The sequence below is a fragment of the Rhinolophus ferrumequinum genome, chromosome 11, assembly GCF_004115265.2.
Source record: "Rhinolophus ferrumequinum isolate MPI-CBG mRhiFer1 chromosome 11, mRhiFer1_v1.p, whole genome shotgun sequence".
Taxonomy (NCBI): Eukaryota; Metazoa; Chordata; class Mammalia; order Chiroptera; family Rhinolophidae; genus Rhinolophus; species Rhinolophus ferrumequinum.
The window spans coordinates 49,601,775-49,623,256 of record NC_046294.1 but is presented as its reverse complement, the minus strand read 5'-3'; the positions used below and the strand labels follow the sequence as shown (position 1 = coordinate 49,623,256).

The 21,482-nt window shown below is 51.8% G+C and overlaps 1 protein-coding gene across 3 annotated transcripts in view; it reads left to right on the top strand.

Moving 5' to 3' along the window:
• Nucleotides 1-21,482, top strand: part of CHRDL2 (chordin like 2) — a 32,211-nt gene that overhangs the window by 968 nt on the left and 9,761 nt on the right. For 2 of the 3 annotated variants that reach the window (XM_033120353.1, XM_033120355.1), the window contains exons 2-6: nucleotides 9,938-10,050; nucleotides 13,761-13,854; nucleotides 15,755-15,897; nucleotides 18,359-18,452; nucleotides 20,180-20,235. In XM_033120353.1, the coding sequence (XP_032976244.1) occupies nucleotides 9,938-10,050; nucleotides 13,761-13,854; nucleotides 15,755-15,897; nucleotides 18,359-18,452; nucleotides 20,180-20,235 (500 nt within the window). The remainder of the gene's footprint in view (nucleotides 1-9,937; nucleotides 10,051-13,760; nucleotides 13,855-15,754; nucleotides 15,898-18,358; nucleotides 18,453-20,179; nucleotides 20,236-21,482) is intronic. The other variant, XM_033120354.1, reaches the window with a different exon arrangement.

The window sequence follows — 21,482 nt, the reverse complement described above, 5'->3', positions numbered from 1 at the left end:
GAGAGCACGTTGAAAGAAAGAAGAGCTAACTAGTATAACACTCTGGATCTCTTTTGATCCCCACAACACTCCCTAGAGGTGGGTATCATTTGCATTTTACAGATGAGAAAACTTAGAAGAAACTTGCTCACGTTTACAGAGCTAGTAAGCCATCCAAAGCCAGAACTCTCCAATTCCAAATCCTGTGCTTCCACCCCCCTGCCCCACAGGGTCTGGGAGGAGCCCTGATTTGGAGTTGTGAGACCCTGGGAGGTGGCAGGGCACAGTGAGAAAGCCAAGTATTCATTATCGCAGATCTGTTGAATACTGGCTGGTGGGAGGCAGGCATGGATGGCACCTCTCTGAGCCTCAGTTTCCTAATCTATAAAATGGGAGTAAAAAAATCCCAGGACTGTTGTGAGGATTGAATTAGAGAAAACATGAAACAACTAGCACTAGCAACTAGCTGGTACATGGTAGGTTCTTTAAAAAGAATCAATTCCACAATTCATGTTTTTCCACTTGGACACAGCATAACCTCACACACTTTATATAATCTCTCTGGACCTCAGTTTCCTCACTGCCCCCAAAATAGTCTGGTAGACCCTCTCCCCATCCCCTGCCAATCTCTTAGAATGGAAAACAAAGCCAAAATTTAATAAGAAGGAAGGAGCTTGATTCAAACCCTGAAACACCTGATAAACTGAGGCCCAGGAGGCGCAGTGATTTGCTCCCGGTTACACTGGGCAGAGCCTGGATAAAGACCCCAGTTTCTTAGCTCCCACCCTAGTGCTCTCTCCTCTCCACAGCTCACCTCCCCCATATCTGCCTTTCTTTTGCATATGACTTTCTGGAGCTGGTGGGGCTGGGTTTTGTTTCATTCTTGTCTCTGCTCAAGAAGGCAGGCTGTGTGTCTGGTCGTCTGTGGGCTACCAGCAGCACGAGACTCATAGAAACCCTTAGGAACAAGTAATGGAAAGAGTTCAGTGTGGGTTCAAGTCCTAGCTCTGCCCCTCAGTAGCTGTGTGACTTTTCATAAGTCACAACTTCTCTAAGCCTCCATGTCGTCATCTGTCCAAGACAGATACTCACCTGGAACCCAAAGGGTTCTTGGGAGGATGAAAGGAGGTGACTGTGTTCAAGTGCCCAGCACAATGCCTAGTACTCAGTAAATGTCTCCTCCCCCTCCTTGAGCCCTAGAGGTTTCCGCCTAACAGTTACCTGTTGTTTCTTAAAAGGGATTTAGCACAGGATGCCCTCCATGCCTGCCTTCCTTCCACTTGGCACATTGTTCTTAGCCCCCAAGGTGTTCCTCCAGATATCCTTGTCCTTGATACATCTTGGAAAGTTGCCTTAGAATCAGATCGTGATGCAGGATTGCTCATGTCCTACCCACACCCCTCCTCTTTGCCTCCCATACCTTGTCAGCCCTTCACCTTGCTTAGACACACCTCTCAGCAAACTTGCCCTGGCCACCCTATCCATTCTGATCTGTGCCTCCAATGGCCTTCGGGTCATACCTCTCACTGGGTCTTGCCAGTATTCAGGCTCTCCAACAGTCTGCAGCTTAGCTCCAGACACACAAGAAAATAACTTGGAGCAGATTTGTTGAATTAAGCTGAAGTGAACTGGCCTCCAGAGAGGTGTGTTAAGATTCTGAGATGTCAGAGCTGGAAGAGCCTTTGAAAGTCATCTGCTTCTACCCCTCAATTTTCCTATACTTATAATTAAACTAAGCACAGAAAGGGTGAGTGACTTGCCCAAGTTCACACCGAAAATTTATTAAAGGAAAGAATAGAGACCTGGCTTGTAGTTCTTCATTTGTCAATTCCTGGTTGTATGAATTGGAACAAATCACTTCCCTTCTTTGAGACTTATTTTGTCTACAGATGACAATCTGTAAATACTATAGTTCTTTCTCAGGGTCCTATTTGAAAGTCTCTTACGAAGGTGCTTGACTTCATTTAAATAAGACCTCAGGCCTGTTGTGGGTAAGAAATCTCCTGGTGATATCTTAGGTGCTTTCAGAAGTGGTGCCAACAGATGGAAATTCTCAAGTCTGTGTGGGGTCAGACTCTTGAGGTGGCCCAGCCCTGCAAATGCCAAGGGCCTGTGAGCACGCTTGGCAGCTTGCTTCTCAGTTTAATTACAAGGCTATTCAAACAAAGGTTATTCTATCCTTGGCTCTATTTTCATCCACAGATTGAGTCGTGATTCCCAACCCAGACTGAATCTCCAGTGACAGGCTGAGCCCTGGTCCTCAAACCCTGACCACAGATTGAACCCCAATTCCAGGTCCCTGACTTGGTCACTTAGCAGTACTGATTCCGGCCCCAGGTGGAGTCGCGCGCATACAGGATGTCGGCCACTTGGGGCACTCATCCCTCTATGGAGCAAGAACCTGCCTGGTATCTTGACTCCCTCTCCAGTGCCCTGTCCCCATATCAGCTCCTCTCCTGTGTGCCCTCCCCTTACTAATTGCCTCTACCTTTTAAACATGCTTCTGCTCTCTCTCCCCTCCCCCCATCCGATCCTGCTTTGAGGAGAGTCCGTTATCAAGTTAAAACGTTGATCTCTCTATTCTTTCTTCAAAGGACTCGAAGCTTGGACTATGAGACTTGAAGTTCTGTTCCCAGGTGACAGAATCTCAGACCCCAGAAACAGAGCTGGGGCAGGATGGGAGCTCCTAGGGTACGATGTGGTGCAAAGGACACACTTGGAATCAGAAGGCCAGGTCTCCCACCCTGGCTCTGCCACCAATTCCAACCGTGATGCGGGGCAAGTTGCCTTCATCTGCCCCCTCAGTTTCCCCAGCCATAAAGCAAGATGGTTGGACACAGATGGATCATTGAGGACCATTCTAGCTTTAACATCCTATGAGTCTAAGACTCTAAGATCCAAAGATGCTGTTGCCTTGATTCTGAGTCTGCTGAGTCCTTTGGAAAAGGGAGTTGGGGGGCTGTGGATCTGCAGCCTGGCACTCCTCCAGAGCCCCAGGGAAGAGTAGATAGACCCTCAGACACCAGGAGAAAGTACCTGGGACAGTGGATGTAAAGGGACACCCGCCAGTGGGGACCCTGCCCTGCTGTTCAGCTTGGTCGCATCCCCATCCACCTGTCCAGATAGAAATACATGAGGGGATGGCCGGCGCCTGAGTAAAGGCGGGACATCTGGCTCCAGGCAGGCCCCTCTCTGGGTTTGTCTGGGTGGTTCTGCACTTCCCCTCTCTCACCAGTAGAGGTCTCTGTCTCACTCACTCGCTTACAAACTGCTGAGCGGGAGCTGGGCAACAGCTGTGCAGTTGCTCCAGCTGTTGCACCTGTTCCAGGATTGGCCTCTCAAGTTCCCCCAGCCACTGGCCATGGCGCCGGGTTCTGGGAGAGGGACGTTGAATCCCTTGGACTCCCAAATAAAAGGACTGGCATGAGAGCCGTGTCCCTGGGAGGTGCAGTACGGAGAGCATTTCAGGCATGCCCCTGCCTCTGGGCAGGAACCCATCCCACGAAAGTCTGTTCCACAGTATGCTTCTGTTACCCATTCTTAGCGTCCAGATTCTTCCTTATGTCTCACCTGAGTCCTTTTCTTTGCCATCTAAAGCCACTGCTTCTGATCCTGTCCCTGAGAGGATGGGTGTTTCTATAAGCACCCCCTTCAGATCTGAAGACTGGCATTGGAGTTTGTGCTGGCAAGTCTCGATGACCTTAGGCAAGTCCCGGTCCCTTTCTGGGACTCGCTTTTCACATCTGTCAAGTAGAGGATTGAATGTTATCTCTCAGTCCCTAACTTTCTAAGATTCTGTGAATCTATATATGTCCACGGCAGAATAGAATGTAAACAGTCTCTTCTCTGCCCCCTGACCCTTGTCAGGTGACAGCTGCCTCTCCTGATTTGATGATTCTGATTTTGATGAGGTCATTCTATGCTCCCGAACATCTGTCACATGCCAGATAAGAGGCGTCAGGTTCCAAGAAAGGAGGACCCTTTTTCTAGGTTGCACAGCTCAGCTACTGAGGAGCTGAGGTTTGCACTTCTGATTCCCTTAGGAGGCCTCCCACATCGGGTACCAGTGCCCAGAGCAGAGCTCATGTCTTAGAGGGGAGCAAGTTTGTTTGGGTGAAAAGGAGACTATAAATAAAGAAAGTATGGCTGTGTGGGCGCAAGGGGAAGATGTAAACATGCCTGCGCAGCCTGGCAGCCTGGCTCACTCAGGTGTCCTGAGTTACTGCAGGCTGGGGACGTGGCAGCCACAGTTCCAGATGTCTCTTCTCACACCCCAGCCCCTCCTGGTCCCCTCCAGCCTCCCCCTACGGGGAGCATCTTTCTGGTTATCTTTTCTGCTTCCTATTGAAAGAATTCCCAGCCACACTACTCACTCCTAACTACCCGCTACGAGACCTTTATCACAGCGTGCGAGTTTCAAGGCAGAGGGTGGGATGACCTTGGGTGGGACAGTTTGGAAGTTTTGACTTACATGTGAAGATCATGGAATTGCTCATCCCCTTACCTGCCCAGGCTCCTGACATTTTGTACGTAGTGTTTGGTTTGGCAGCTGGTTTGGGAGTTCTGATGGAAAGATCTGGAAAGGGGGAGGTCAAAGGCTAATTCCTATTAGGTGGCCAGATCAAAGTGCTAAGAGGGATTTGGCTCTCTTATCACATAGTGAAGTTCTTTTCTTGTTAAAGAAAACGGTTTTCAGGAATAAGAGCTATCAATCACCTCCTCTGCCAGAACCTCCCCTCTCTTTGACTCCATTCTTTCATTGTACATTCATTTATCAAGCCTCACCTCTATGTAGGCTCTGCGTGGAGCCCTGGAGATATAAAAATTAATGAGATCTGGTTCCTGCTCTCAAGAAGCTCACAGTTGGGTAAGGAAGAAGAACCCATTTGATAAGTACTTCTAATCCGGTGTGATGAGAGGCATAAGAGAGGCTGAACTCAGTTCTGTAGGAGCCCTGAGGAAGGCTTGGCCCGTGGCCTGGAAGGTTGGATTGGCTTCACAGAAAGGGTGGCACCTAAACAGGCTTCTGAAGAATGAGAAGGAGAAGGTCAAACCATGGAGATGGGGAATCCCCTTCCAAGCGGAGGAAACAGCATGTGCGAAGACACAGAAGTGTGAAGGAGCCTGGTGGGGGTGGTGGAAGCGTGAGAAATTCAGCAGGAGGAGTGAGGCTGAGAACAGGGCTATCGCAGAGCGTTTTTCTGGAAAAGCAGGCGGGAGCCAGCTTATGTCAGGCTGAGGTGACCTGATAACATTTGGAGTGTGTCTGGTAAATATTGCTGCCCTGAACTCAGGTTAGGCCAACTAAGTCCAGTCACTTAAAGTCAGTGTCGAGCTAGATAAAGAGCTCTAGCTGGGGCCTACCCAAGTGGGTGCTTCCTGTGGGACGAGGAGTTGGCACCCAGTCCACCCCCGCCACCTGCAGTGGCCTGCGTGAACGATGGTCACTCTACTCCTGCTTTTGCATGTAGCACCTGCTGCCCTTTGGCACCTTGTTAGCTCTGTCGAGATCCAGGCTGGGCATCGTCTCAGGGAAGCCTTCCCTGAAGAGCCTATGTTTCCACTATCAGAATTTTCAAACTGTGTCTATTACATGTATCTGTCTTCTCCTTAGGCTGGGAGCGCCTTGACGTGGTGACTGTGTCTTCCTTAGCCATGGACCAGGCCCATGGACATGTATAAGGCTCGATCTACTGAAAACTCAGTTAGTAACTAGCAGGAAGTAACATTACGCTTACTAATGATGGTAACATCATCGCTAATGATCAGTACATTTACTGCTTATCAGTACCCCGTGCTCACCTATGTGTTCCAGCCGGAAAGCTCAATCCCATCCTGACGGCTCTTTCCCTCTGTCCATCCGTGTCCAGTCTGTCCCAGAGCCTGCCCACCGTACCCACTGATTCTTCCTCAGACCTGCACTTTTGCCCATGGGCACTGCCTCTATCTCGGTCCAGGCCAGCATTAGCTCAAACAGTTGACTTGCCACAGCCTCCCGCTGGTCTCCTGCCTCCAGTCTTGCCCTCCAATCCATCTTCTATTCCTGTGACCATAGTGACCGTGTTAAAATGCAAACGTGCTAACTGGCACGCCTCAGTATAAAGCTTTTCCATGGCTTTCCTTTGCCCTTGGGCTCTCGAGGCCCTTCTTGAGCCTTTGCCTCTCTCTTAACCTTATCTGGGACCTCTCACCCCCACCCTCCCACTCTCTACTCCAACCTTTTTGGCCCACTTTCCTCTTTGTATCCCAGCCCAAGGACTGAGGTCTGTGTAGGCACCAGGTGGGGCTGAAGGAGTCTGGCTGGTGAGTGGGGCTAGGAGAGAGCAGGGAGCCACAGGAAACAGCGTTGCTGAGGTTATACACATGACCTGGGAGGGTTGACATCAGTGGCAGGTACCGTGACATTCATGCCCTGATAGCTGCCTGGTGGCTGTTCACTGAATTCTGGGAGTGAAAGAAATATCGTGAGAAACAGACTGGTAGGGAAGTTTGGGGTCAGTGCCTTTTTGTCTGCTTTTTGTCTGTTTTACCTACCCTTTAATTGAGCATCTAATATGTGTCAGGCACTAGGCGTATTACATATATTATCTGATTTAATTCTATTATAGCCCAAGAGATAGAGATCATCACTAATCCCATTTAACAGATCTGGAAACAGAGGCCTGAAATGGCTGAGTAACTTATCTCAATTCAGACTGCAGATCCCATTTAAACCCGGGCCTACGTGACTCCAAAGCCAGGATCTTTAGACTAAATAGACGTGTTCACTGAGTGAAGGGTTTTGAGGGGTATGAAGCCTGTCCAACTTCATTTCTTCTCTATCTCTGTAAAGCCTGGAACAGGGCCAACAGTCCTCCTAAAAAACTTCCCTCACTAGCAGTCTTTTTTGCAGGTTAGACATGACAGCCAGGGGCCATTAACTCTGAAAGACCTCTGACAGAGGGCCCACGTGGCCCCCTGAGTTGAGGAGAAAGATGTAGACACAGGTGGGTGAGATGAGATGTAGTAGTAGGGTGGGGAGAGGAAGCAGGGCAGGCCCAAGGCCAGGGCAGGAGTTGGAAGGCGACAGAAGGCCAAAGGGAGTAGAAGGGACGGGAAGGGATGTGGGAGACAAACTTTGCTTCCTTCTCCATGTCACTCAAGATAGGCCCCACTGGCTCCCTGAACCTTATCCACCCGCCTGGGAGCCTCTGAAAAGTCTGGGTGCATGGGACCATAAACACATCCCAGGTGGTGGAAGCTTAAAATGATCAAATCTCAGAACCACAAAATCATACAATTCTAGAAGCTTCATGTTCTAATGAAGTGTAGGCTCTTAGAAACAGAATTTTCAAATCTTGAATCTTAGAAACTTAGAACCTTGGAGTCTTAGAATTTTGAAATCATGGTTTCATAAACTGCAGAAAACCTTAGAAGATCAAAGTTCTCCCTCCCCCACACACACTTATTTTGCAGATGGGAAACTGAGGCTCAGAGAAGGGAAGAGACTTCCTCAAAGTCACACAGTGAATTTGTGGCATAAGGAGCCAGTGCTCCATTCACCAGCCAAGTGCAAGTATTGGGGCTCTTGCCAGAACTGCAGGGACAGAGGCAGAGGCCCCCTACACCCCCGCCGGCCTGGCAGTTCTTCCTCTGGCCTGATTTTGGCATGGCCGTGGGCACTCACCTCCTTAGAGGAAGAGGGAGCTCCAGGCAATGCCACCCTTCCTTGTGCCTCTCACCTAGGAGGGCGTGGTGAGGTGGGGATTGTGGTTTCAGGAGGCCTCCTGGGGTTGAGGGATGGCCTGCCAGGCCCCCCACACTCTCAACTGCTGCCAGGTCTGTTGGTAGGGGGAAGGGGCCTCTTGGCCTGGCCATGGGCTGAGGCATTCCCTCTGTCTTCATGCTCTGAGCAGGCGGGGAGGGGGAGGGGGTGCCAATTGGCCCAGGGGCCAGGCTACAGGCCGTCCCAAGGAAGGTGGGACAGGGTTTCTTCAGCAACAAGGCTGAGACCTAAGGCCATGGTAGTGTTGCAATCGCCCCCGCTCCCTGGTGGGGGGAGGGGACTGAAGAAGAAAGACATTATTCAATCCTTGGAGAGTTGGGCTGGCTCTGACAAGCACCCCAGCTGGGACTGTGTCCCGCCCTCTCTGCCAGCCCAGGCTGAGAGATAAACACAGCTCATTTGATACGGGCCAGCCGGGGCCTTGCTGGGAATGGGATCTGCTGTCTGTTCCCCTCCTCTACTTTGGGGGCTCAGAGGGGGTGGGGAGGGAACTAAGCATGTGTCCCTTGGTCCCAAGTGGCCATTGAAACACAGACTCTGAGGACATAACCATGGCCTCAAACCTTTGTTCTGGGAGGCCCAAGAGGCAGAGCAGGAGCCAGAAGGAGGCCGATTTCAGCTTCTTACAAAGGAAACTTTCTGACAATTGGGAATGGCCCTCGAGCTCCTCAGCTCTGGAGCTGTGTGCCTACGGGCTGAGCTCCAGCCCACCCCCAGCTCTGAGAGGCAATTCCTGCTTTGTGTGTGTGCTGCTTTCAGTGCTCTGGGATTCCCTGAGTTTAAATGTCTATTCAAGATGATAATATCCATCTTGCAGGGTCATTGTTATCATGATTAGCATAATAACAGCATTCAACACTACGTGTCAGGAACTGGGCTAAGTAAGCACTTTACAAGCATCGTTCAACTTAATTCTCAAAACAATAATGTTAATGAGATAATTAAGTAATGTATTTACAGAGAAGATAGTCAATAGTGTTGGTTCCTTTCTCCACATTTCAATCTCATTTAATTCAACAAACCTTTGTGGACACTTCACTTGGGCTGTGTCTCCCAGTTCCTTCTTAAAAGAGCTCAGATTTTTCTTTAGATAATGGAGAGTTTTCCCATAGGAATGTTAGCACCATCCCTTCCGGGTGGTAAAAATCACCAGGTATCTGAGGGGCAGGGATAGCACAAGAGGCAGAGCAGTGGGACCAGGGGCTGCAAGCTGGACCTGGAGTCTCGACCTACAGGTAGGTGGCGAGTGGATAAGAGGTGAGGGCAGGTGTGTCCTAGAGAGAACCCAAAAGGCTGGGCGATTGGTTGGCTATGGGAGGTGAGAGGTGGAGATTTCAAGTAAGCAGGATTGCAGGAGTGGTATCTAACCCACAAAACAAAACAAACTATTTCAGTCATTCTTAGAAATATTCATCTACACCTTGACAACTGATAGGCAGATTACAAAAATAATTGATGTGCAATCACATACGCAATAATCAATTGACCGTGCAATCACTATTCACTATTTTTAAGGATATTTAAAAGTCAGTTTTCTAACCTTTCACTAGGCAACACTTTGTTTTCCCAATTTAGGCACTTTCCATCTGAATGAGATATAGGGACACAGTACAGTGTGAAAGCAGGAAAGCTGCTGTGAGTGGCTTTATTCAAAAGGTAGGTGAGAGAGAGAGAGAGAGAATCGAAAGGAACAGCAGAGACCAAGGGAGGGAAGGGTACAGAGATGTAGTAAATAAATAAGTAAAATGAGATGAAGAAGAGGAAGGAAGTGTGATTATGAGAGCAGAAGGAGCACTGGACTGTGAGTCAGGAGACTTGAGCTGTCACCCCCGCTTGGTGACTGACTTGCTGTTTGACCTTAGAGGTGTAATTTATCCTCTCTGGGCCTCAGATTATTCATCTAATCATAATAACTAACATTTATACCACAGTTTAAATCCGTAAAGCACTTTAACTGCTTAAGGTTCAGAGTGGGGCAGTAACATGCCCAAAGTCACACAGCAAGTGAGTGGTCAAACTGAGATTCAAACTCATTAGACATTTTGGCCCCCTAACTGGGAGAGCACATCCAGCAGATTCACTTTTGCCTGAGTGGTCCAGATAACATCCTTTCTAGAACCAGACAGGAGGGTTGAGGGATGGTCTTTGAACTGGAGCATCCTGGGACTGACAAAGCACTGGTCATTTTGCCAGGCCCAGACATGTTCTGCCTTTTCCATGGGAAGAGGTATTCCCCCGGCGAGAGCTGGCACCCCTACTTGGAGCCACAGGGCCTGATGTACTGCCTGCGCTGCACTTGCTCTGAGGTAGGTTCCTCTGGCCACATGGCCACCTGCGTCAGGTATGTCTGGGAGCAGTCACCCAGAGGTAGGGAGGACAGCCTGACTCTAGAGGTCAGCGGCATTCTGGAACCAGGCCTCCTAGAATTATACTCTGTTAGCGATAGCTGAGGGACTTGGGGCCATGCAACTTCACTACCGAGTATTCAATACCTCTCAGAGCTAAGACACTGCAGGGCAGGGGCCAGGCCGTGCTGGGGACTTGGCTCTCCCATCTCTCATCCCAGCCGTCTTGCCACCCATGCTGGTGCCAGTTCCCTGTCTCCTGTGCAGCAGAAGACAGAGCCTTTCTGACCTGGCCTCCCATGCCTTCCTTTCCTCGTACTGTTTCCTCCAGCCCTCTCCTGCCACCTTGCCTTAGGATGCATTCCCCCAGTCCCTCTGGCCCACAGAGTTGTTCTTTAAGGTTTTGGCCCAATGCCACCTCCACTGGTAGCCTTCCTCAGTCCCTCATCTGCAAGTATTTTCTTCTTCTGGGATCCCACACGAGTCTTTCTGTCCCTTTCTCCTGATCACTGTTGGCCAACTATAATAGTTATCTGTGTCTGTCAGTTGCTACACCTATTAGATGTGTCTTCCTGGGCACTCCCTCATGTCCTGTTTGGTGTCCTGCCAAAGGCTGAATGAACTGGGGCAGAGACCATGCCTTTTTGTTCATCTCTGTCTCCTGCCACTCCACTCGCAACCCAGCACCCTCCAGAGGGCTTTGTATAATCAACTGGGTGGAATCAATAAGGCCCCCACGTGGTCCAGAATTGCAGGCCAGGTATGAGGTAGGAGAGGTGGGGAAGGAAGGAGTGAAGCGCCCTGGCCGTTAGCTCAACTGCCTGAGGCCGATCCTGGTTGGCATGACGTCCTCAGCTCTATCTATCTGGTGCTGCTGCTTGGGGAGAGGGGCTACTTAGCTCCCAACTAGAACCAGCACCTTAAGCCCCCTCTTTCCCTGCGCAAAGCCAAGAGAGGAATGCCGAAGGCCAGTAAGAGCCTCCCTTCTGACAACAATCTTCAGCTCGGCGGGAGCAGAGAAGGGCTTCTGAGGGAACACTGGGAGGTGGAGGGGGCATGGGTCAGTCCCTCTCCTGCCTCTGACCACTGGGGTCTCACTCCTCCTGGGACCTTTCCCTCTGATTCCACGCCACTTCTGCCATGTTGGCCCCAGGTAGAACACTGACGCCACGGGCACACAACCCTTGCGACTGCCTCCCCTTGGTTTTCCTTAGCACATCTGAGGCCAATCTGCTTTTCAAAAAGAACTTTATGAAATATAGCCAAAGAACAGGAAGGAAACCATAACAGAAAAATTCCAGACATATCATGTGGTCCAGTTGACCAAGTCCAAGTTTTGTGATCCACTGGAGCTAATTCATTTCTCCCTCCCGAGTTCACACATACAGTTTCCTCAATCCAAAGGGCTGTAGCTGATATCCCAGTACCCCCAAAATATACCCTGAAATCCCACTTCTCGTAACATCACTGTCCCCCTAATCTAAGCCACCTTCCTCTGGATGCTGCTTGAGTCTCCCCAACCTGAACCTTCCTGTCCCCTCTCTAAATCCAGCTTTTGCACAGCAGCTAGAGGGATCTTTTCTGAACATGAACCTGATTGTGTCATTCTGGAAGCTCTTAGAACCCTCCAACAGCTGTTCGTTGCACCTAAAGTAAAATTCAAACTCCCTGCTGTGGCTCTGCGTGACCTGACCTCCACCCGATCTCCCAACCTCATTTCTCACCTGCGCCAACTCATCAAACTCATTCATACCTGTCGTTCCTCCACTTGGAAAGTCCTCCCCCTGGATCTTCTCCCAAATGGTTCCTCTCATCTCACAGTTCATGACAGAAATGTTACCTCCTCATGTGGCTTTCTCTGACTGCGGTGTCTAAAATAGTCTAACCTTCTTAACTCAGTCACATTGCCCTGTTTGATTCTTATCATACATTTCACATCTGAAATGGTCTTGTTCCTACTTGTTTATTTTTTATGGTCTGTCTCCCCAGGTGAGGAGGTAAGCTCCTGAGAGCAGATGCCTTGTCAGTGTCACTCACTGCCTGGTCCCTGGCAGCCAATAGTCATACAGCTAATCCTGAGTGACTGCCTGTGTCCCCGCCCAGCCCGCCAGAGGCAGCCCTGCCTGGTGGAAAGTACACAGCCCTGGAGGCAGTGCTTACCTGCTGTGTCATCTTAGGCAACTTAACCTCTCAGAGGCCCTTTTCTCATTTTGAAAGTGTGGGTAATAGTATCTACCTCTAGGGTTGTTGAAAAGATGAAATGAGACAATGCACTTCTGTATCACATAAAGCGCCCAGCTAGTGCCAATCAATGCACGGTCGTTACGACTTTCCCGAGAGGCCCCCTGTGGCTGCAAGGCCCCCTGCCTGTTCACCCTTTAGCCTGTCTCCATTTTATTTCCTACTGTATGTCACTGATTTTCTTCATCCCTGGGTTCCTTCAAGGCCAAGAATCGAGAGATTCTAACTCTTCAGGCCCTCACTCCATCCTGCTTTCTTATCTGAGGGGTTCAGTTCGCCCTCTGGACATTTATCTGGTACTCACGTGTGCCAGGCCTCTAGAAGGCCCCTTTGGATTTCAGACCAATTTTGTGGCCTCTATGGTGCCCTATAGCACTGCGACCACCTCTGGCCGTCTTGGGAAGCAGTGACTCCAGAACGACTAGGGCCTGGTCCATGGTTTTCCACCGGGTAAGCAGCTGTCGCTGGAGAAGTGCTGTCAGGGCACTCAGATGGACAAGGAGGCTGGAAACAAACTTGCCAGCTTCAAAGTTTAAACAAAGCTGCTTCCATTCATCTAAGAGAGACCATCTGCCCGTCCTCTCCTGGCTCTCATTCATCCTTCATTCATTCATTCAAACTGTAGCAGGCAGTAGCTTGGCGCCAGGCCCTGTGCTGACAATTCCGAGATGAGTAGAGTGAGGCTTGGTCCTTGTTCTTGGGACGTGTGGTGGAATAGATGAGACAGAAGTAAATGGTTCTTTACGGCACAGTGCAACGACCCTTACAACCAAGGGGAGACAGAGGCGTGGAAGCCTCGGACAGGCCGACATACTGCCAACACGGGTGGTAGCCTCTCTCGTCAGGCTCCTCATCTTTCCTGCGTAGGATTCTCTGCTCCCTTCTCCGTCATTTGCTCTACTTGAAAAAGCATAAGAACTCTGTGGCCTCTCCTTTTCTGCTGCCAACTCCAAGGGCTTTGTGCAGAGTCACCCAAGTGTCCCAGGGATGTAGGGAGTAGATCACGAAACCCTGAGTCTTCTCCACATCAGGTTTCTAGTCTCCTACCCATTCCTGTCACCTACCCTCATGAGTCACATGCAGCTCAGGCCCCGAGGACAAAGAACAAAGCTCTGCCGTTAAAACAGCACAATCAAGATCAATGTTGAAATACAACTCAAAGCTTTTGTTTATATGTCTCACACACCATGAAGGGGACACAAGAGCTGTGCCAACCCATGCACACTGTGCCCTCCTCCGTGGTGGGGGAGGGTCCTGGATGGGTGCGCCTGGATGGGAGCAGGGGAAGAGGAAAGACTGGACACATGAGTTGATTGTTTTTATCCCATCACAGACTTAAAACGAGCGCAGTGTCCCGCAGATGGGGCTGGGGGTTCTGGTGGGAGGCAATGGCTCTTTGGAACCAAGACTGACCCCTGTGTCCCCTTCAGAGTGCCCATGTGAATTGTTACCGCCTGCACTGCCCGCCTGTCCACTGCCCCCAGCCTGTGACTGAGCCCCAGCAGTGCTGTCCCCGGTGTGTGGGTGAGTAGCCTCGCTGACCCTTCGTCCATTCCTGATGCAGGCCTCTGGCAGGGGGAAGCCCCTGGAATGACAGGGACAGTCTCTAGCCATCAGAAGTGTTGAGACACAAACGTGCTCCAGGGAAGAAACATCCTGGATCCCCCAGGAGGGCTGGGGTAAAAACACATTTCTCATTCGTAAGTAGCTGTGCTTGGCAGAGGGAGAGAGAAAACGTGGAAAGTAGCTGAAGGAAAGAGGGGCATACGAGGCCTGTTGATGGCACACTTGGGCCCCAGTGTCTCTGGCTGGCCAGACCCAGAGGGAGCGGACGTGTCTGTGTAAGTGGAGATGAGTGGGCAGGAGCTAGGAGGACCTGCCGGAGACCCCGGATCACGGCCCTGGGACTGGGAATGACTGAAGGAGCCGGAGTACTTGTACTCCGAGATTCCTCCCCGTGCTGAGGTTCAGAGACGCTGTGTGTCCTGATGCTAAAGGTCTAGGATTCCACAATTTTACGATTCTGGGAGCCTTGACGACTGGCATTCTAGGGAGTAAAGATAAGAGACAGGGAGGAGAGGAGAGGTGGTCTGAGAAGAAACTGGCACAACCACGGGGCCAATGAGAGGCAGCCAGTGGGGAGGCCAACTTAGAAGAGTGGGGGGCAAGGGTGTTAAGTGAAGAATCGATGTTTAGAAGCGTCAAGAAGGTGAGGAAGGGAGGCTCAGATTGTGGCCTCAGCCACCAGGCTCTGGAACCAGGCTCTCCTGTGAGCTGGGGACCTGTGTAGAGTGGGTATAGAGGGGCTCCTTTTCCAAGTGGGACCCCAGTAGGATCTGACCGTGGCTCTGCCTTGGGTCACAGAGATGCCTGGCTCAGGATTCCCTCCCAGAGCTGGGGCTCTGAACTTCATCCTGCCCAGTGAGAGGGCATCGTGCCTCCTCCCCGTCTGAGGCTGACTCCAGGAGTCCTGACCGCTCCTTGCTGACTGTGCTTTGGCTCAGGCCCCGTCTTCCTCACATGCTCCTGTCTCCTGCTCTCTTTCCTGGCCCTGCCCCTTCGCCTGCCTGGCTCTGCATGTTTTTCACAACTCAGCTCAGCCATCAGCTCCTTCAGGAAGCCTTCCCGGACCACACCCCACCCCCATGTCCCGGCTGAGTTAGGGCCTCTCCTCGGTGCCCTAGCCCTTATATGTGACAGTGTCACTGTGCATGGCTTGTCTCTCTACCAGTTAGATTGTGAGTTTCTTGATGGGAGGAGCAGAGTCTTGTGCGGCACATGGTACCTGGTACAGTAACGGTGTTTAGTAAACGTGTCTTGAGAGAATGACTAGGTTCTCTCAGAACCAGAAGCTTAGAGGCTTAGCCCTCGACAAGGCTGGAAGAGGACTGGCTAATGGGCAGGTGATGGGGGGGGGAAGGCTGTGATGGCCAGTAAATGACAGGAGTTTACACCAAGCACTAGGTCATCATCTGAGCTGATTCCCCTGGGATGTCACTCCCTGAGGGACTCTGTTCTGTTCACTACTGTGTCCCCAGCACCTAGACACTGCCTGGTACCAGGAGGCTCTCCATGGATGCCCACTGAGCATTGAATGAATGAATGCAGGTCCCCACGGAGTAAGGCTCAGAGGAGCTGAAGCTTCTGGTCTTGCCTTCTTGCTCTGGTCAGGACCAGCTCAGACCCCGAGGTGCGGAAAGGCCATGGGAGGGAATGACAAAGTTAGATGCAGGTGTCCGCAGGACCTCTTCTTGGTTAGCTGATATGGGGGCCGTCTGGGAAGGCTGAGGCCAGAGCACAGTTTAAATGCCAAGGTGAGATGAAATGCAAAATCTTTAGAAAAGTGGCCCAGTTCATTCTGGCAAAGCTCTGAGGTCCACGTGAAACCTTATTTTTTTCTTCCCCTTGCTCCTCTCACTTGCAGAACCTCACACCCCCTCTGGTCTCCGGGCCCCCCCAAAGTCCTGCCAGCACAACGGGACCATGTACCAGCATGGAGAGATCTTCAGTGCCCATGAGCTGTTCCCTTCCCGCCTGCCCAACCAGTGTGTCCTCTGCAGTTGTACCGTAAGACCTCTTACCTTCCCTGTAGCCCCGGCCTGCAAAGTGTGGTGGCAGGGACTGGGGGGAAAGTGTTCTTCCTGGTCAAAGCAAAGTGAGAGTGAATAGGCTCAGGGGGAAGGGAACTTCTGGGATTTGGAACATCCTGCCCTTCTCTGGGTTTCTGCACCTTCCTGAGCTACCTGTTATAGTACCCGGCACCTCGCACTGGCATTTGCCCATTTCTGTTTCCCCCAGTAGACTCTGCACTCCAGCCCTAGGGCACAGAGACAGAGCCAGACTGTTGGAGCAAATGGAATTTAATTTGAAACTACTTAAGCTCGCCCTGCTGTGGTCAGAGTTGGGCCTAGGGACAGTCAGGGCTGACTCTGCAGTGTTAGCAGGGCACAGAGAGACTGAAGCCAAACAAGGCCTGACCTAGAAACTAGTCTTCTCCCTCCTCCTCAGTAGGGGGTTGGGTCCTAGGTGTGGCCCCACTATAGGTTTGTAGGTGGCTTTCAGCATGTCATCCTTACCCTTGGGTTTAGCTCCTTATCTGTGCTTTGGCAGGAGTTTCTCCTGCCATCCTGATGTCCTTACTACTTGATCACCAAACTTCTCTGGGTGCCAGTTCCTCTGCGTGTGTAGGGAGTCTGACCAGATGGTCTCCAACGTCCTCTCTGTTTAAAATAATCAGATTTAGCAGTGATGTGAGGGAGGGATGACTAAACTAAGTGTCAGACACCACATTTGAGCTCCAGCTCTGCCGTGGTTTCCTGTGTGACCTTGAGCGAGTCATTTCTTTCAGGCCTGCCTCCCAATCTGTTCAGTGAGAGGACCCATCAGTCAAGCTCTTAACCTTACAGTATCTGTGCTGCAAACAACTTACAAATAATGAGGGTGACTTAGAAGTCAACCCCAAGAGTGATTATTGTTGTGGGGTCTGAGCCTCTTGCAGTGGTCTAGTCCATTGTACCTACTAGATGGATGAAGTGTTGTTCTCTGTGGGTTGGGGTAGTCCAGGAAAGCTTCCTGGAGGAGACAAGACTCGGGAGGGGAGTGCACTCCAGTAGAATGTTCCCTGGATGTTGGTGTTGTGGAAGGGCACTGGACCAGGAGCCAGGGAACTCCAGTTTAGTCCTGGTTCTTCCAGCTATTTCCTGCAGATTCCTTCCCCTCTCTGGACCTCATCTATGCCACATATGCACTGAGAGGTTGGCCTCAGGGATTTCTAAGGGACAGTCTAATTGTAGTGTTCTTGGTCATTGAACCAAGAATGCTTGGGGGGAGCCAGACTGGATGTGAAGCAGGGGCTAGGGAGGGAGAAGCCCACTCTGGGTTTTCAGAAGTCCCAGGCCTCCAATGCCTGGTGTTTATATACAGCATCCCAATGACCCTAGGAGAAGGATATCAGATGAGGAAAGTGAATCCCAGAGCAGTTAAGCAACTTCCCTGAGGTCACACAGCTAGTTAAGTGGCAGAGCCAGAATTCAGACCCAGGGTCACATGACTCCAAACCCCATGGTCCTTTCCCTGCATTGTGCTGCTTCCTATAAAGGGACAAGGGCCTGATTAGGAGGGGGTTGTGGAGAGAGACAGAAAGAATGGTGGTGAAGTGGTGAGAGCATTGTTTTTTCTCCCTGGATACTTGGGTCACTGCTTCCCTGTTCTCATCCCTGTTTATATGAGTCTGGCTTGACACCTGGCCTCATCTGAGGGATCAGAATCCTTATTTTTGAGACTCATTGGAAAAGGAATAGGGAAAAGACTCTAGGTAATATCACTTCCTCCCAGGTACAGTGTGCCTTATAGTTTAAAAAGGGTTTTCACACAGTCCCCTTACTTGATCTTTACAGCCCAGACAGGAGTGTCCCCATTTTACAGAAGAGGAAACTGAGGCCCAGAGAAGAGAAGTGACTCACCTAAGGTCATCTGGTCCTCCTGATTCCCTGAAGGCCCTTTACCCTGAAGTTTTGCCTCTCTAGGCTGGGTTCTCAAGTTGGGGACCTAGGGTTTTCAGTAAGAGCAAGATGAGCCCCGGGTGTCCCCAACCCATCCCTGTCCCCTATGCTGGGCCCCCTGTTGCAGGCCAAAGGATGTTGATTTCAGTAGGAAAAGTCTGAAGACTGGGCGCTAGTCCATTCTGCCCCACTATGTCTGACTTCAGGCAGCCCAGGCCCCTCTGCAGGCGCTCTCCATCTGTATGACGGGAAGATCCCACTTCAGCAGGTGGCTGTGAGAGCCTGTGAAAATGCTTTAGAAGCTAAAGGATGAATGTTACCTCAGGGCCTGGAGTAAGAGTGGGGAGGGTACAAAGACCCCTCCTCTGAGCTGGCTGGCCCTTGCCCAGGATGCTCTACTGCTCCCTCCCTCCCCTACCTTAGGGTCTCCTTAAGGCCACATGCCTCCAGGGCAGGGGACTCTCCTAGCCCCAAGGCTGGTCCTCATCAGAGCTCATCTCCCAGCTCCTGTTTGCTCTGTCTACCAGGAGGGCCAGATCTACTGCGGCCTCATGACGTGCCCAGAACCAGGCTGCCCCGCACCCCTCCCGCTGCCTGCCTCCTGCTGCCAGGCCTGCAAAGGTGAGTCTGTCCCTAGATCTGGCAGTGCCCACCTCCCCACCCTAGGGACTCAGCCGTGGACGGTTAGAGCTGGGGAGACTTTGGGGAACACCCAGCATATAGCAGACCGTTCCTTCCTCAAGGGTTGTGACTTAGCTTGCCCCGCCCCCCCCCCAAAAGCTGAGCCTGTAGCAGAGGCTGATGTGCATTTTTATTGCAATTCCAGGGAGCAAGAAGGAGAGAAAAAGGGAGTGAAGCAGGGAAGAAGGGAGAAGCAACTCAAGAATGTGTTGGGGAGTTGTTTCTGCTTGCTATCAAGTGTGACCTGTTGCCCTAAGTCATCTTCTGCTTCCCATAAAAGTCTGGTAGTGGTAGAGGAAGAGTAAGAATTTATTTGTCCACCAGCCACCAACTCCCATTGGTCAAAGGTTTACCCCAAGGGTGGAAATTCCGTTGTGGTCCTTCCTTGTATGTGCCTATATGGGTGGTAGGCTGCCCTGAGAGCAGAAGCAGAAATGAGGTGGGATAAGAAGTGGGGGGCAGGAGACAGGGGCGGGAGGCACAGGCATGAGGACAGGTGCTGGCAGGCTGAGCCCGAGGGAAGCCGGCTAGAGCCCGTGAAGAGAGGGTGCTGCTGCAGTGCCTGTAACAAGTGGTCAAAGGCCCCCTGATCACATGAGGCTGAGAGGATCAGAAGAGGCACAGGAGAGAGGTCTGTACAGGCAGGCACCCGTCTCCTCCTGTCTTCCTCACAGCAGAGCTGGGCACAGGCTTGGGCTCACTGGGCTCAGAGCATGCATGTCAAGCAAAACCCAGGTAGAATCCCTGTACTGAAAAGAGATAGGCCAACATATCAGCTTGTGAAGGGCAAAAGGCTTAAGCAGAGTGAAGTGAACAGATGGTGGAACTGTTGTTCTCTGTGGGCTGGGGTAGTCCAGGAAAGCTTCCCGGAGGAGGCAAGACTCTGGAAGGGGTGTACACCCCAGTAGAATGTTCCCTGGATGTTGGTGTTATGGAAGGGCACTGGACCAGGAGCCAGGGGACTCCAGTTTGTCCTGGTTCTTCCAGTTATTTCCTGCAGGGTCCTTCCCCTCTGTGGACCTCATCTATGTCACACATGCACTGAGAGGTTGGCCTCAAGGATTCCTAAGGGACAGTCTAATTGCAGTGATCTTGGTCATTGAACCAAGAATGCTTGGGGGGAGCCAGACTGGATGTGAAGCAGGGGCTAGGGAGGGAGAAGCCCACTCTGGGCTTTCAGAAGTCCCAGGCCTCCAATGGGCCATGTGTCCTGGTGCCTCAGGGGATGGGAGATGGAGGAGTCCTAGGGTGTCCCAGCTGGAGGGGCAAAAAAGGTGGAGGGGGGTGCCCAGGACTATAATGTGTTGACCAAGGCCTGGTGATTTCAAGTGTGGTTGGGCAGAGTGGCTGCCCAGAGGACCGCGCTAATCAGGCTGCAGGGATGGGATTTGGGGCCATCCATGATGGGCGCTGAACAAGAGGCCGTGCCTAAGCCAAGCAGTTCAGTCGTCATGGGGACCAGGAGGTAGGTGTGTGGAAGCTGAAGCAGCAACCCAATGAGAAGGGAAATAAGTCCCCACTGAGCCAAAGGGACCTGCTGGTTTGCGGGGGCTGCCGAAGTGGCACCAAGTCTTGGAGGGACAGAGCCTAGAGGTGTAGGCCTGCAGGGTTCCAGCCAGCAAGGCTGAGGAGGCAGAGGCTGACCCGACTTCCCTTTGGGTTTCCAGATGGGTCAAGTGAGAAATCAGCTGAAGAGGACACCACACAGTCACACCGTGGGGTGGTGAGTGCACAGCTTTACTGACAGGGTGGGGAGAGGAGGTGAGGCGGGCTGCCATCCAGGGCCTAAGTCTCCATGACTCTGGAGCAGGCAATACTAGTTATTGTCCTCATTTCTCATTTGTCCCCTGGGTCAGCTCCATTACCCCACCATGTCCCGCTCCTCTCCCTAGCCTCCTGTCATGGCTGCCATCCTGACTGAAGAGCCAGGAGGGGCCTGGGGAAAAGCGCCACAGAGGCAGGAGCAGGCCTCAGACGTACTGATTTCCTTCCCTGGAAACTCTTTGACACTGTTCCATCCAGAGCCCGTGTCTGTCCTTATTCAGGTCGCCTCTGGGCAGCACGTTCCCCAGGGGGATTGGCCTCTGACTGGGGTCAGCCTTCCCCACCCAGCTCCTGAGGTACCAGTTCTTTGTCTAGGGGGTACTCTCTGTTCCCCCCTCTGTCTTGGCCCCTCTCAGTCTTGGTCTGGAATTAAGATGGGCTAAACTGCCAAGCCCTCTGTGGTTGGAGAGGAAAGAGGAGGGAGAACGAGTTCACACACAGACACCTGGGCCATGTGTACAATATGAACAATTCCACCTGCTCTTTCGGCCTGGGTCACCTGGACCCTGGGGGATTGGAGGCGTCCCTTCCCAGAGATTCCCCAGAGGCGGAACTAATTAATTCTCCTTTCTCCTCTGGCAGCTTATCCTCCCTTCCCAGGCTGTGCCTTCTCAGGTGGGGGCCTCTGGGCCACAGGACCAGAGCCAGGCCATCCCCTTTCCTTCTCATCCTCTCCCAGGCTTAGTTCCAGGCCCTGAGCAGCAGCTTACTGGATGATGTGGGCAAGTTGCCATTTGGGGGACTGAGCTCTTCGATTCCTTCTTGCCTCTATTCCACTTGACAAGTGTTCCTGGGAGCTTCCTATGTGCCTGGGCCTGTGCTGGTCCTGGGACACAGTTTCTACTCTGGGGGCTCTTGTCGGCTTAGTCCAGCCACCAGAGGACTGACTGAGAATGTACGGGGCAGGAAGGGGCTGTTGAAGAAGGAATGTGAGTGACTTCTGGTCAGCAAAGGGGAGAAAAAGCTCCCCAGCCCACTGGCTCCTTTCCCAGAACCTGGAGGGCCAATCCCCAAACTATGAGCTGCAAAGTTCCTATGACATTACACTGCCCTCACCACACACCCTTTGTTATCACTGCCAGCCCTCCCAAGACCTGGTCATGGGATCTTGGATTCTAGGGGTTCCGGAAAGAGAGCCTGAGCTCC